General features: G+C 40.5%; 1 protein-coding gene across 4 annotated transcripts in view; it reads left to right on the forward strand.

The window, feature by feature from the left end:
- PTPRB (protein tyrosine phosphatase receptor type B) overlaps positions 1–16,911 on the forward strand; it is an 81,769-nt gene that overhangs the window by 35,495 nt on the left and 29,363 nt on the right. For all 4 annotated transcript variants that reach the window (XM_044449797.1, XM_044449799.1, XM_044449798.1 and 1 more), the window contains 9 exons: positions 2,063–2,323; positions 3,715–3,981; positions 5,837–6,100; positions 7,275–7,538; positions 9,748–10,011; positions 11,480–11,743; positions 12,600–12,869; positions 14,023–14,286; positions 16,159–16,422. In XM_044449797.1, the coding sequence (XP_044305732.1) occupies positions 2,063–2,323; positions 3,715–3,981; positions 5,837–6,100; positions 7,275–7,538; positions 9,748–10,011; positions 11,480–11,743; positions 12,600–12,869; positions 14,023–14,286; positions 16,159–16,422 (2,382 nt within the window). The remainder of the gene's footprint in view (positions 1–2,062; positions 2,324–3,714; positions 3,982–5,836; positions 6,101–7,274; positions 7,539–9,747; positions 10,012–11,479; positions 11,744–12,599; positions 12,870–14,022; positions 14,287–16,158; positions 16,423–16,911) is intronic.

Raw genomic sequence — 16,911 nt, forward strand, 5'->3', positions numbered from 1 at the left:
GGTGGCTTTGAATTTTCATCTCTCAGAACAGCATTTAATAGAGGGCCGTGGTGAAATATAGCAGTATTTAATTATGTGTGAATTTATACTTGTCTCTTAAGCAATAGCAAAACTAGAGGACAGTGATGCTTAAATAGAAAATGACATCATAAATGTCTCCCAAAATCTATTCATGCTTATTTCAGCCAGAGGACCAGAAATTAACTTTTTAATTATTCTCTGAAAACTGGGATTCCTGTCATTTTGACAGGAGAATGTATATTGCCTGAAACAGCCCTGGAGAACTACCATATATGGTCCATTAAATGGAAGCCTCCCACCCCTGTAATAAGCTGCTGTGTGCAGCAAGCCAAGTATTCCAAATGTACAAAAAGGAAGGGAGTGACCAGAAAAACAATAGATAGGAGGGTGTATAAGAAGATCAGGGTGGGAAACTGAGCCTTATCTTACACCTCGTGTTGATTATTTTTCCTGCTACACCCTCTCTTTTGATTCTTTAGACTTTGCACACATTTTGACTCTTTGACACTATATTCTTCATAAACACTGAATGCCAGATTCTTGTCAACCATAGAAACGTGCTATTCATAGTCATTTTGTGACCTACCAAAAGTGAAACAGCTATCAGGTAATAATACGCCAGTGTAGCCCCATGGAAGAAGAGAATAAAATGATTGGACAAAGAGTTTCATGCCTCTGTTGAAAAATAGTTCTGGCATTCAAGCTATGGACACAGTTCTTTGCAAGTTTAGACAGAAATTGGGGCATGCTGGGAGTTGTAGGTCTTCTTCTGTCTAAAAGTCCATAGGATTGCACCTTAAGATTATTGGATTGCTGTGCAGAATCTTGCAAAGTGGAAATTCAGCCATTTCTGTAAAGTGCTGGATCATACCATTTACTTTTAACTTTGGGGGGGGGGGAGATACAGCTGGAATTTGCCCTTGGAATCTTTACTGCAGGTAGTTGGTGAATTTTGAAGAGTAGTCTTCATATAGCATGCACCTCCAAAGAGGTGCTTCTCCCATATACATTCTACTCTGTTTGAAGATCATGTTGTGAAATCCTAGCTAACATAGCTGTATGCCATAAAGAGGAAAATTGTAACCCTTGATATCTAAAACACCCTTTCTCTAACAGCAGCCAAACTTGTACACAGAAATTCATTAATCTGAAAAAAGACACAGCGAGGCCAGGCTCATTTAGGGAACAGCCGCTTCTCATGGTGGGCAGCATAGCTCAATAGTAGACCACATTCTCTGTATGCAAACAGTCCAGGTCCAGGTAGAAGGATATGGTAGATGGTAATGGAAGTGCCTCTTCCTGAGCCCTAAAGAGTTGCTGACAGTCACAGTAGACATGACAGGGCTAGCTGGAAAAATAAGTGAGATCTGGCATGAGGCCATCTGCTACATTCATTGTATAGCTGGCTTGTGTGAAATCCTTTCTTCAGCACACCTCTTTTTGTCTTGAACTGACCGACCACATGGATCAGCAACTTCTCTTCAGGTGCTTGCTAAACATTCCTAATGGTGGTTTTCACTGGCATGGATGCACAGTCAGGGCGAAGCCATGTGGTACTTCCGAACACACAGATCAGTTCACCATGTGGACCATAGCAAAGCTGTGACCAGTGATGTCCATCAGAAGTGATCTTGTGGGCAGCACTCCTACATCAGCTGCAGGAAAAACACAGCAAGATGAGGAAGATGCAGAAACCTCACATCTGTTTTAATACCTCCTTTGTACTGAATTAGCATCACTTCATTTAAGCATATGTAGTAATTTCCACATTCTTCTGTTTGGCCCATTGTATTTACTTTCCAGCATCATCGATTTTACCATTATGCAAAATAATAATAAATCAGAACTACTATGATTCAGAGCATCATTACAGACAAGTTCAGCATTCAGTGCTGCGGTTGCAGCTTAAATGTGTACAGAACTTTCTGTTTCATCACGTGCTGCAACCCTCCAACTTAGCACAGGAGCCTCACTAAGGTAAATCCTCACAAGCCTTGTCTGAAAGGATATAAAAGGATTTTTCCTCTCTTCCTTTCCACAGCTCCACAGCCCGTTCTTCTGCTCCGCATCAAGCATGCAAATGAGTCCTCTCTAAGTATCATGTGGGCAACCCCAGTGGCTGACTGGGATAAATATGTGGTTTCATTGGAAGACAGAACACTCATTGCCATAAACAAGGGTCTTGATAAGGAGGCCACGGAATTCACGTACACTAACTTGCTACCTGGACGAAAGTATACAGCCATTGTCACCAGCATAAGTGGGAATCTGAGCAACTGGACTTCAGTTGTTGGACGCACAGGTACCATATCCTGGGCACACTGTTAATCCTGCTTTTCTTAAACAGCAACGTGGGGTATAAGACTACCAGTGGCTACTAGGCACTGAATCCTACTTACCTGGAAACATGAGCAAGACGCTCCTGCTCTGGTTGTGGCACTCTTGCCCTGCTTGTGGGCTTCCCACAGCCACCTGGTTGGCCCCCATAGGAACAGAACGCTGGATGACACGGACCTCAGAACTTAGCATAACTCTGTTATGTGTTTATATTCTTAACACTCAATGTAGTGCTTTCTTGGAATTAAATTGCTTCTGAACCTCTACATGTGTTTTGAAAATAGACATTTTACACATGCAAAATTAGGGACGTAAGAGGAGCCGCGGTGGAGCAGCCTGGGGCAGAATTCTCTTCCAGCAGTGCCTGGCCAGATGCTTATAGCAGCATCTGCAGGTAGACCATGGGCACAGCTGGGCATGCTCATGTTTCCTTGCAGCTGATACTGAGAAGCATCATACTTTTCACAGTGGAGCCAGCATGTTTAGCAGTCGTTACCCTCCAGGAATTTCCAGTCCCTTCTTAGAGGCATCCAAATGGTGGCCATTACTACAGGTTGTGCTAGCAAAGTCCATAGTTTAATTATGTACTTTGCAAAGTAATATCCCTTTTTATGATATTATAATATTGGCAGTTTTCTTTTCAGTTCCTTTCCCAATGATTCCCAACATGGAATCTTCCTTTTTCATAGCAGACTCACAGCATCAGTGGCCCAATTTTCAAGTGCTAAGACTCTTACTTTAAATTCAAGGAAAATTCCAGAGTTTTGACTTTGGAGTAGAATAGGAACCTATAAAATATCTCTTTATTAAGCATAATAATCTTGAATTGTGCTTCTGTCATCCCAGTGGAGTGGTCCGTGTCCTGGTGTGCATATGGCCCAATGAAACACACAATAGGTGTAAAGATTTTCAAAGTTTATTCTACAGAATAACGGCTGCCAACAAATCACTCCAATGTGGTGTACCCTGAGCACCCCCCAGGTTGTCCTTTTATACATTATACTTTCAAAAGTTACACATAGGACTGATAGAGCTTCCTAACAGACTGTTAAAGTGTGTTGGGTTTTTTTTCTTGCAATGGTGTTGCTTTTCCCGCCTGCATCCTGAGAGGAAGAAGATGTTCCAGAGGTGGTGGGTGGTGGGAGTGCTCCAGAGATGAGAGGTACCATGTGTTAATAGCCCCTTGTTATCTGCATGGCCGTTCCCATATGCCCCTGGCCAGCTCAGTAAAAGTTCAAGGAAGCATACACACTTTGCTGCACATAGGAGGCCTTTCTGTGGCCTGTGATATTTAGCTAAAGCCAGTGGTTTAATGCTTAAATGTATAATTTCTGTGCTTTCTGGTTTACTCACCAGTTCCAGCTCAGGTGACATGTTTACATGTGGCAAACCAAGGATCAACTGACAGTCTCTTCACCAACTGGACAAGGGCACTAGGAGACGTCGATTCATACCAAGTGTTGCTCATTCATGAAAATGTGGTCAAAAAAAATGAGAGTGTTTCCAGTGACACCAATAAATACCACTTCCATTCTCTAAAGCCTGGAGGACTCTATTCAGTGGTTGTCACCACAGTTAGCGGAGGAATAATTTCCAGACAAGCAATTGCTGAAGGAAGGACAGGTATTACTTTGTTTATCTAAAAAGCATACATTCTACCCATTTTCCAGAGAGAGAGAATGGATAGTGTCAAAGAAACAAAATGGGCAATATTTAAAACAATTACTGTTTACACCTTATTCATACAACCATCCAATTAAAAATGACCTTAGCAAAACAAACCAAGGATTTTCTTAAAAATTAGCAAATTTCTTCTTAAAGAGCCACGCATACACATGCTGTCTACAATGTAGTGGTGGAGTTGACCAATCTCTGTTGGCAAAATTTTCCATAAGGTAGTTGCAATCACAAGAAGGTTCCAAAACAGAGTGTAGGAGCGCTTTAAACCCAAAGGCCAAATCCATTTCAAAAGACCTTTCAGAGGTACTCCATTGGTGGGTGGAGCCAAAGGCAAAGAAAGCGAGGCCAAGATACTAGCATATTTTAGCTTAAAGTTCTTCCTGTCACTAAGTCTTAAGAGAGTCATTTCAACCATTTAGAATGGGGGAAAAGAATGTTCAGAAGCAGGGAAAACGCCAAACAACTGGTGGTTGAAGGAAAGGGCTGTGGCCATTGGGTATTCTGGCCTTTTCGAGTGCAGAAAGACTTCAGCAAGTCCGGAAGCCAGCAGAAGAGGGTATAACCAACCTGGGGAATCCAGGCCTTCTTTAACTCTGCTCTGTAACTTGCATCTGGCAGCTTAACTTCCGAAGGCCAGGAGATCTGAGGTAATGCCTCAGGTGATGATGAGAGGATGCAGAAGGGCAGGGGGAAGAAAAAGAATAATTACTTTAATGAAAAGGAATATAAAGGATGTGTAAAATCACAGAGAGATTTGTTTCCCAGTCCACAGAAAATCCACCTACCCGCTCAAATTTCAGCAAGTCATCTTTGGGCTGCCATGCTTCATTCCTCACCTGAGGTGCAGCATGTTTGCATCATGTGCTTTATTCACACTTGTACTCCATCCTGGATACTGTAATTTTTAGACAGTCTTCATGGTTTCAATACATGCACCTTTTCCTTGTATAAGTAAATGCAGTTGGGTGCAAGTTTTAAACAATTAAACCTTGTACCTAGCACAAGAATGCATAATGAAAATCCATGTAAGGCTGACTTTGATTGAAATTTGATAGGTGCCTGGTAACTTTGTCAAGTGATGGCCGAAAAATCACGTGATAGAATCAAGGTTTGGCAATGGCAGAATATAGCATCTGAAAATTCTAAATGAGTGACATTGATCCATTGAAATATCCGTGCTTGTTGAGGATGGGTCTCACTGAGAAATGATTCATTATATTAGAAGAGTAATATTCTGAGAAAGCTTCTGATATAAATTAGAACCACTAGTTATGAAAGAACTGTACATAACTTTTGTTTCACTTAAGATAAAATTATTAATTATTTCCACTAGAGGGCAGCAAACTCTCAGTATTTATATAAAATTTGTAGAACTCATCTACTGTGGTGATGTAGTTTTTAATGCACTTTTAATTAATTTTGTAGATGCTGTGACTCATGTTACTCCAAACTGATTGCTAATTTTGGTAGGTTGTTTTGTTTCTTTGCTCACAGAAGAACAAACAACCTCTAAGATATGAATCACATTCCCAGGATTTTTTTTTTCTGGTGTTTTTTTCTGCATTTGTTGGCAAGCTCGATATAAATCCCTGTCCTTTAAGAATTTGCTGACTCAGTGCTCTGCTCCTATATGAGTGCAAACTAAATTTTTGGTCTCATATAAGAGGCAATGGAAGCATCTGTCGAAGCCACTGCGTGAAATATTTACCAAGCTTTAGACCACTAGGTGAGACAGCTTGTATGTACAGTATACTGAACATACAGTAAATACCTCCCCTTTTATTGCTTTGCCGTTTAGTTCCTTCCAGCGTCAGTGGAGTAACAGTGAACAATTCAGGGCGCAGTGACTACCTGAGTGTTTCCTGGCTGCCAGCCGACGGGGATGTGGATAGCTATTTGGTGACGCTCTCCCATGCAGGGCAGAATATTCACACTGTCACTGTTGCAAAATCTGCCAACGAATGTTCCTTCAACACTCTCACTCCTGGGAGACTCTACGACGTGACAATAACCACAAAGAGCGGAAAGTATGAAAATCATTCGTTCAGTCAGGAAAGAACAGGTAAAAGTGGTGGCAGGAAGAGCACAAAACATATTCAGACTGTCAGAGGTGCATCACGGCACAATTACGCTGGGCAGCCTTACCAAACCACATAAACCTCTCTCCACCTACAGCCAGCTGGCTGAAGGTGCTAAGCATTGTTGTCCAACCTACCTGAAGGGCTCTAGGTTGGGGAAGGTGGAACTAGGCATCTGTTTTCTACAACCTCAGGAAACATGAGGTCAGTCAAGGAAAAGAAAAATTATGTCATAGTAACAGAGGTACCATGTCTAAATATGACCCCCTTAAACGAAAGGCAAAATATCAACCACATTAAAGAAAACCTTGTTATCAAAAGAGTGAATTGCATACTAGAGAAAGAGCCTTGTGGCACCTTACAGGCTAACAAATTCATCACACACAAACTTTTGTGTAACAAACAGCATTCTACTTCATCTGATGCAGCAAGTGTTCTGCTGAGTTACAGGTAAACAGGCACATACAGTTGAGAGGAAGGCTGTAAATAGTGAAGTCGGAGAGGAGTACAAATGCAAGAAGTAAACAGTGCCATGCTATTATTAGAAAACAGTTACTGCTGATAACACAGACAGCCTGGCAAGATATAAGTGATGACAATGCAATATCCTGGCCGTGTATAAGTGAATCAGTACATTTAGTGAGCTAAAAACCTGGCCTCTCCAGTCAGAGCATAAATGATAGCTTGGCAGGAAGTGTTTTACAATACTTATTATCATTCACACTCACAACTGCATGTAATTGGACATTCATACCTCATCTTTAACCTGAAGTTGGAAGCAAGTTCTTGGCCAAGATGGGATTTTTGCCCGGATTTCATATGTCCAAAATGGCCCATCCTGGTCTGGAACGAGAGACCTGCTTGCGTATTACTTGCTGGGTTGGGAATTGCTAGAATAAAATCAGACGTACATTCAAATGCAAATGTTGCCTACACTGTGATGCTTTCGCTTGGGTGGGCATTTTGATGGTGCCTGAATCCACATTCTGGCCACATACTTAACTATGTGCAAGTATAGCTGGCTGAGGGTAGATACTCACTGGGTTTCACTCGTTCCTCTGACACCCTGTAATTTCCTTCTTGAATTAGCCTCGGCCTGTTTTGCACATCTATTATTTTCAAAATGGGACACGCTGAAGTTATGTTCTCTCTTTTCAGTGCCTTCAAGTGTCCAGGGACTTACGGTGAGCAATTCTGCAAGAAGTGACTATTTAAAGGTGTCCTGGCTGCACGGCACAGGAGACTATGATAATTATGAAGTGATCATCAAACACAACAATGACTTCATCCAAACAAAAAAAATCCCCAAGGATGAAAATGAATGTGTGTTCACTAACCTGGTTCCGGGAAGACAGTACAGTATCACTGTTAGCACAAGGAGTGGAAAATATGAAACTAGTGAAAGGGCCAATGGAAGGACAGGTAAGAAAATGATCCATGGTAGATAAAAATCATTGATTTGTTTTTTAAAAAAATAGAAATCATTTTTGTATTTAACTTCTGGATTTCATGTGAACCGATAATTTATCACAATTTAATTAATCCCCCTTCTAATGCAAGATTGTTGCTCTTTGTGAAGAAGGAGCTGTGCAGAAAATATGTCATCAGGATCATCCAATGAGCTCATCCCATGAGTTGTTTTATGCCCGATTGTCTAACCTTTGCAATATGGATGGTTCTGGAATTATTAATCATGTTGTTTCTGCAAACCAGAGCATGGCTTTCCAATTTCCACCCATGGAGAAACACATTTTTAGCCTGTAAATAACGTTCTTTGCTTCCAGAAAGTTCTGGACACTTGTTCCGCTCAGTTTTTTGCATGCTTTCATGACTGTAATTTTTCCTTTGTTCAATATGACACTTAAGGGTAACTGAGACATTATCTTGATATCTAATGCGCATCTGTGTATCAAATTTGTTCTTACCTCACTGTGGGCATAGGTGGCAAGGAAAGTGCTAGGATCCCCACCCCAAAGTCTTTTCCCAGGTATACCAGATCTGATCCCCAGAACCCGTAGCGTCTATTGATGCCAGTCAAGGACTTCCCTTGAAGTGTAGCTGCATGGGGTGTAGCGATTTTTCTATAGCAAGGAAAGAGATAAAAGTGGGAGAGGGAGAAGTAACACCATGAAAGTTCACAGATGAAACATAATTTAGAGGAAAGACTGGTTTTGGATTAACAGGACACAGTGCAAATTAAATAATTCATTTTATTTGCCATAATTTAGATAAGAAGTTATTTGGTTGCCTTTGTGTTGTGGGAAATTTAAATAAAGCCTATTAAATATTTCTAAATTTTCGTGTATAGCTATATATATTAGCATATGTAAATTGTATGCAGATCTGCATCCTATCAGGCTGAGCCCTGAATTGTTCCCATGGGTAGAATGAACAATCCTTTGGGAAATGTAGGATGCAGGGAGCAGGGAAGCTTGTGCAATCAGAGCCAAGCCTCCATATTGTGCAGCTGCAAGGAAAACAATCGGTACCGGCACCAGTGGGGACATTGTCTTAAACATTCTGGCTGAGTGAGATGCAGGCATGAAACTGGTCCTGGTCCTGCCAGCAAGGAAAGGGATCGTGCATTATCTCTGTAAAGAAACACAGTGCAGAGAAATGTATGCACAGCGTCACTTCCCATCCCTTAAATCTACCTCAATGGATTCAGGAATCAAAATTCCCTCTATTTAAAACACTGGGGCTGTGAGTGCTGTTTCCTATGTAGCCAAAGGGGCACTGCCCTTCAATGGGGGACTCAGCACAAAACACCAAGGTGTGCAGAAGAACAAACCCTTTAAGGGAAAAAAAGCCTCGAAACCCAAACTGAACCCAACGTTCAGTGGCCACCAAATGTTTTTGAGGACCTGGTTGACGGACTGAAACAGTGGAGAGGAAGACTCCGCACTGCTCGTGTTGTTGGAGGCCTCGTTTGCACCTCGCTTTTTATGGGTTTCACCCTTCCGTCCTATCGGAATGAATGAGACCTCAGCACTAAACTAGACTTTGCTATCTTTTGCTTTGTCCAGTTTGCATCCTGTATCTTGCTATTATTAATATCCGTCACTACACCAAACATCTTTTAACTTTCCAAAGGGATGACAGCCTGAAAAAATTATACATGTAGAAGGTATATTCATGCATATTTTTTGTAGTAGGCTTCCCAGAGAAATTCACCTGGTGCTTTCATGGCTTTCACTCCTGCACCAGGTGAAAACCATCCTCTTCTCCATTTTAGCAGCTGATTTTTTTTAAAAAATGATTCTATTAACTGTATATATTTTATGATTCATTAATTGTTGCCCCTTACTTACCTTAATGTATTGTAAAGACCATTGTTAGACTATTGTTACATCTTTATCTGGTTGGTTTTTATTGATATTATTGATTCTAGTTTTGTAATATTTTAATTTTTAATTTAATTTTAATTTCAATTGTTGTGTGCTCCTTAGATAGTCCCTAAAATAAAATAAATAATAAATAAAATAGTAAACTGGATTTTGATGAATGGCTGCACAATCATATAACTTATTTCAGCAAAACATGTACATAGTGGTGTATACCTTGCCGGACAATAAACCTTTCAATAATGGTCATTATTGTCATCTGACTTTGCTTGCCTCTTGTTCCTCAGTCCCAGGATCTGTGAAGAAATTAACACTTAGTGATAGAAGCACTGAATCACTACATGTTACCTGGTCTAAAGCTGATGGTGATGTTGATCAATATGAGATTCAACTTCTCTTCAATGACATGAAGGTTTTCCCACCCAGTCAGCTTGAAAACACATTTGAAAATTTCCAGTTTACATCTCTCACTCCAGGACGCCTTTACAAAATTCTTGTCGTGACCAGAAGTGGAGAAGCACAACGTACTGCTTTCATAGAAGGACTGACAGGTTAGGAAAATATTTATATAGAATAGGCTTTAGGGCTTTCCTGTGCTGGCAGATATAATATGGGCTTTCCTTGTAATGTTTCACAGTTTTGAAAGATTGTACTATGGTCCGAGAGATGGGTGTGCCTGAGTATCGTGGCTTCCATTGCATCCATGGACTGTCCTGCACATGACTGTGGCATGTCCCTGTCATTAAATGAAAGTTTTCCTCAATCATATGTAAAGCAGGGATTGTGCGATTCAACGTCCAGAAAGGGCGTGTAAGGAGCAGTTTGGCCCATTATTTTTGTGTTCTTTATTTTTAGACCTCTTCTGAAATCTGTCTTTTTAGCCCATTATTTCTTAGCAGTCTGTATTCTTCAGTGGGCATTTATAGCTCCCAGAATGTTAATTCCAAGTCTCTCATCTCCTGAGTCTGGCTATACCTGAATCCTGGAACAGGATTTCAGAAGCTGAGAGGTTTGGGCTTCCATGCTCATTCCACATCCAGAAATGCAGTTGGCCTGCCTATTCAGGATGAATCCAGATTCCTTGCATTCTGTCTTTATGCTGCCCTGTCCATCTCCTTTTTGTGGATTCATTCATGGCAAGGTACCTTCAACTTTCCATCAAACTATCTGTGTCATCCATGCTTTCTGCTATAATGGAGCCCTTACTCTATACAGGTAGGTCTCAGTGTGTGTTCAAATAAAGTGGTATTTGATATAGTGCAAATTATACAATGATTCTAGGTCACCATTATGTCACTTGCAGAATTCAGAATTCAGCTACCATTCGGGTTTTAGACAATGCTGTTTGAGAAGGCAAGCACATGACAGCAGAGCCTGGTTGTGGCAGCAGAGGGGACCTCCGACAAGCCCATCCCTGCAGGCATCCCCACCTGGAGTATGCAGACTGAGAAGGGGGCAGGCCCAGTGGGGGAAGGGGCTGAGTGGTAGATGAGGCCAGGTATCTGTGTACTGTGAGTGTTCCTTAGGAAGGACAGGTTCCTGAACATCCACCAGAGGGAGCTACTAAGCTTGAAGTCCCAGCAGAGTTTACAATTTTTCATTGCCTATTTCCATGGAGCTGGAATCAATTGCCATATTTTACATAACGTTATAACTTTGAATAGTGCAAGTTCAAATAGTGCAACCACTTCATGGAATTCATTATCTGCACTAATCGAGACCTACCTGTCCATACAAAATAACAAGCCAGACGCTTCCTATATATTGTCATCCAGCCTCCCCCAGTCTGGTAACTTTCAAATGTTTCAGACTCCAAGGCCTATCATCACTCACTGCTGGCTGGGACTGATAGAAGTTGTAGTCCAAGAGCCATCTGGAGAGAACCAATCTGGGAAAGATTTTTGAAGTGTCAAACCTTTCTGGCTTCCATACTTTTCCTTGCTACAGCTTTCAAAACGGATGTCACACAATGACTACTGACCTCCTTGACCATTCTTGCTGACATTTTTCCCTTCGTAGTTCCCAGTGCTGTTAAGAGCATTCATATTTCACCCAGTGGAATGACCAACAGCTTGAAAGTGAATTGGACCCCTGGAGGAGGAGATGTTGATTCTTATACCGTCACGATATTCCATCAGAACCAACCCCTCGACACCCAGACTGTTTCCAAACATGTGTATGAGTACACATTTAACAAACTGATCGCAGGAGAGCAGTACAAGGTTGTTGTCCAGACAAAGAGTGGCTCCTTGTACAACAATTCAACAGCCTCTGGAAGAACAAGTAAGTTTTCCCTGAAACACAGAGAACAGAATAGTTGCGAAACCCATTGTATCCTTCTGCTGATAAGCATTCCAGAATGGAAAGGATGCAGAAGATTTAAGTGTATTGTAATGTGGTACACACACAATAGGCTATGTTTTTCATCTGTTTTTGTATGTATCTAATCGCAGGGCTCACACTATGTTTTTACTCTAGAGTAAATGCAGGAGGGATGATCCAGAACAGGAGCATCGCCGTTGCATGTTATATTACTAGAAGTGATGTATTAAACCAAATGAATAATAAATTTAGCAATATAAATTGAAGCTTACCCTTCTAATAACATTTCTCTTAAGTTAAAGAGAAAATGTTCTGTGCCTTTAAGAACTTCAGAAGGGTACCTCCATTGACTTTATTCAGGTATAAATGCATTTACACTGAATTGCATAGTTAACTAAGTAGCTTTGTATAGTAAAACAGTAATCAGAATATACTGGAACCAAGTTTATCTACATCAGTCGTTTTTTTACAACAACTAGTTGAATTAAGATATGAAGGAAAATTAATGACCTCTTGGACAGAACAAAAAAGAGTACGGATGCACTCCACCCATTCCACCCCATCCTGGTAAAGGTCACCATAACGATAAATACACAGGTGGAAAGTAGAAGAAAAAAGGAAGGCCAAAATAACTCCTTTTTCATCCCATTTTGGGAGGATGGAACATGTCACAGAGGGATTTCAACAAGAGATCCATTGAATGGGATTGATTTGTCAGAGGTTCTGCAGTGCCCGTGTGTGTTCGCAACTAATCAGTTAATTCTCAAGATGCATGACGAGATGCAGAACACAAGTCTCACCTTTTCACTGTTCCCAGTTCCAGCTTCTGTTCAGGAACTGCACGCTGACAATGAGTACAGCAGCCATACACTGATCATAACCTGGCACAGCGCCGCTGGTGTGGCTGAACGATATGACATCCTCCTCTTGACTGAGCAAGGCATCCTTCTAAGGAATCAATCAGAACCAGCTACTTCTAAACAGCACAAATTTGAAGATTTAATACCAGGCAAGAAATATAAAATACAAATGTTGACACTCAGTGGTGGCCTTTTCAGCAGCCGAGCAGAAACTGAAGGCCAAACAGGTAATTCCAACATTTTTATTAAGGAATAGCTGCAGCAATAAATGTGGAATATATGAGAAGGCAGGCTCAGTTTTTAATTAAATACGGTGTGTAGCATGAATATTCATGTTGTGATTTTATGGATGAGTATTATTATTTTTAACTAAGTTTCTAGTTAAGCCAGCATAATATATTTAAAACACGTCAACTCTTCTGCCATTATTTTGACTATATCATTCTTCCCATGAGCCTTTCTCAGACTTACAAGACCGGCCTATGGTACTATGGATATCTGCAAAAAGTGTTGTCCCAGTTCAGTCAAAATATTTAAATTAATGAGAAGTTAGAACAGAAGATGGAGACAAGTAATTGTGAGAATATTTCTAGATTTGGGCTGCTACCACAGGTGATGCTTAAATCAGCATTTATTTTCCTCACACAGGCAGCTTAAGTACTGTATATATAAGTCACACTGGTGGAACAAAGCTTTGCAAATGAGTTTTTATCTGTTTTGCTTAAACTGTTCTTTATCCCAAGTATTATCCCAAGTTAAAACTATTCTTAGTGTTGGTTCTTACTCACATGTAACACTAAGCCAAGTGGGTTATTTTGGGGGGTTATGTTTAACAGTTTTCTAGCCCTCACTGCCCGTGCTTCTATGATCCCTGGCTTGCATATTCAAACTGATCAGCTCCAGGGAAAACAAAACCGCACAATTTAATGAAGCCACAGTGGCCTGGCATGACGTGCACACTGACCCATTGTCATCTAAGGACTAAGACTGGTTTGAACAAACATATGTCCGAACTGGGGAAACAACACATTATTTTAATTGTGCAAATACCATCTTAATTAAAAGGCATACTGCCATTAACTGGGTGTTCTTTCAGTGTTTATAAAAAGCCTTGATTTTAGTTCAAATAAAGGCAAGATGAATATTACATAGATAAGTATAAACTAATAAGTTCATTTGAGTCTAAGAATATGCCCTGGATTATGTGTCTTTGTGTTTAGTGATTACAAACAGTAAATGTGAAAAGAGTGGTATTTATTCTAGGTTACTCATTATAGAGTGAAAGAGCATAGGAACCTGTTTCTGAGGCTATGAAATTTTGCTGTCCATTTTGTACTGTTTGCCAGACTTCCAAGAATATAAGCTCTCATCTTATTTCAGCTCCAGCAGCTGTCACAAATCTGAAGGTAACAGAAAGAACCACTGGGCGCCTGTCATTTAGCTGGACTGCTTCTCAGGGAGAGCTGGACAAATACGATATCTTTCTTTACAATCCAGACAAGTCTCTTCAGGACAGAATTTCAGGGGGGAAGAATTTCCAACAATATTCTTTCCAGAACTTGGTGCAGGGCAGGTTGTACAAAATGGTGATTGTTACCCACAGTGGCAAGCTTACTAATGAATCATCCATCTCTGGGAGAACAGGTAGGAGAATCTAATAGGCTAATCCATCAATAGTGAGCTATGCTTTAAAAACATCAATGGGCTAGTTTAATTGTGAAGAGCTAGTATTTGTAGATTGCTAATACCTTTAATCCAGACTGGTTATCTCTGTATGATTCTTGGGCACTGCCTCTGCTCGGACATTGTGTTAAACTATGATTTACCAAGATGGGAATGAGCCTAGCTTCTCCATAGAATTATGCAGTTCTTTTCACTTTTCCTTCTTCTGTGCAGCTAGGAGGAGGAATTTAGCAGGTTTTGCCCCTGGTTTTTATTAACCTCAACCTTGCTTGGTGGTACAAATGAGGACCTGTGATTAATCTTAACTATGGTCTGATGTCGCTGGCATCATAAACCATGGTTAGAAATTGGCTTGTTCAAAACTAATCATAGTTATGACGCAACAAGCTAGAGTTAATCAAAAGCAAAAGTGAACACTTCTAACCTCATCCTTGCAGCCATATCAGAAGAGGAAAGAAAAAGAGGAGCACATGACCCAAAGGAAGGCTAAGCCCGCTGTTCAGGAAACTGCTTCTTTTAAAATCAATTTTCAACTAAGGATTGAATCTGAAGGAATATGAAGAGTTTTTTATTTTTTTCCAAAATTAGAGACATTTCTTTCCTGTAATTTTGAGAAAATACTTTCCCATGGGTTTCATCAACGTTCATACTGACTAGGGCTTAGTATCATGAAAAGGAAGACATTTTTTTAGCTTTCCCAAAACTGGTTGTACTTCAGTCTTTAATATCTGAGAAAGTTTTTAAAAATCTGTAGGATAAAGGAAGATATAACAATCAAGAAGATACAATAATCGGAGCCATAGTGCAAACATAGATTGTAAAAATATCACTGCCCCTCAAGAACTCAAAGATTGACAAGCCAAACCTGAGCTTGCATGGACTTCCCACTCCCTTCCATTGAAGCAAATGTTTCAGTTCCTTCTCATATAGTAGAATGTGAAAGCCTCTGTGTTTTTGGTATTGCTGGACCACAGTGAGGACAAGCTAAATCTGATGCCATTCATGAAATTTCACAACGTTATTAATGCTTTTAAAAGTAAACCCTAAGTGTGCCCCCATCTCCAATGCAGATTAGGACCCTAGTGTGGAGGCACTGAGGAACTTTAATACTTTGTCTTCTACTGTAGCCAAGATCAAGCCCTTGTGATTTCTGTTTGCATTTGAAGATGAAAGCGCCCATTACCATTCAGTTAAATGGAAACTTCTCCCCTCTCTCAATGTAACTAGGAAGCATAGGGCCACAGGGACCCCAGTCCAGATTGAGAACTAAGTAGGGGCAAAGGATTAAAAAACCCCGGCTGTGTGTCCCTAGTGCGCACCCACATTTTACTTGCAAAAAAACATTTACACAATTATTAATTGCAAGTCTGGCCTGTCTATTTCGGCCATTAGCAGTTAAGGTTATTGTCTCTGTCTTAAAGCTGCCCTACCTTAACACAGTATGAAGGTTCTCAACACTAAAATGATGACTAAATGTTGCGGAGACAAAGGAAGAAGGAAATTAGGGGTAGGTGGCCATATTCACTGAAGATTTTTTCTGTAACAAATTCTTACATGAATGCAATAAAATTTGTTTGTATGCAATTTAGAGATGGAACTTGCCAGTAAAGAATGAATGTGGGTATGAAATTGGGTTTATAATTTTCACTGTCAGAACTGCATGTTTAAAACATTCATTATCACATTCATTCATTAGAAAACTTAGGAGATAGTGTTTTGTTCTTTGCCGGTTTCTGTTTTGCCGTCATACAGTTATCGTAATTGATCCTCTTCTTCCCCAGCTGTAACAAATTATCTAGGATGCTTGATGACCCTTCACTGTTTCTTTTCTAGTTCCAGCTCCAGTTAGCAATCTCAAAGGATCTAATAAGAACATGACAGAGAGTCTGTGGTTCACCTGGAACCCCGCCTCAGGAGACGTTGATCATTACGAACTGCATCTTTACAACCCAAATGGCACCCAGAAGGAAGCACAGCGTGGGAAGGACTTGACAGAGTGGAATTTCCAGGGCTTAGTCCCTGGTAGAAAATATACCCTTGTTGTTGTTACCTATAGTGGTGAGCTGACCAATACAGCAAACACTGAGGCAAGAACAGGTAGTTCTTTCCTTCATATACTGTCACCATATTTCAAGTCACTGCCTTTGCTGCTTGGTTCTGTTATGTTGTGCAAGCTTTGAAAATGAGTGCTTTGCAGCATGTTCTTAACCATATTTACTCAGAAGGATGTCCTGTTGTGTTCAGTGGTGCTTGTTCCCAAGTCTACTCAGAAGTAGTTTCCACTAAATTCGACGGGTTTTTAAGCTACAATTCTACACAATATCAGCAAAGACACTGGAATTATTGTGCAGTATGAAATTCAGCATGCTGAGAACCTGAGCTTTGAAAAAGCAATAGTTCATGGGTATGGCTAAAAGTACCTTCTGAAATCTTTGAACTTTGGGCCAAACCAGATTCTGACTGAATATTCCAGAAACTTTTCTTAACACCTGATACATGTGTGTGTGTGGGGGGGGGGTGTGCCAGGTGGGGGCTACGGAACAGAGTGAGGTCCTGACCAAAACGTTTTTTTTTTTTTTTCAGAAG

This window comes from Varanus komodoensis, unplaced genomic scaffold, assembly GCF_004798865.1.
Source record: "Varanus komodoensis strain SLA01 unplaced genomic scaffold, ASM479886v1 scaffold61, whole genome shotgun sequence".
NCBI classification, from domain to species: domain Eukaryota; kingdom Metazoa; phylum Chordata; class Lepidosauria; order Squamata; family Varanidae; genus Varanus; species Varanus komodoensis.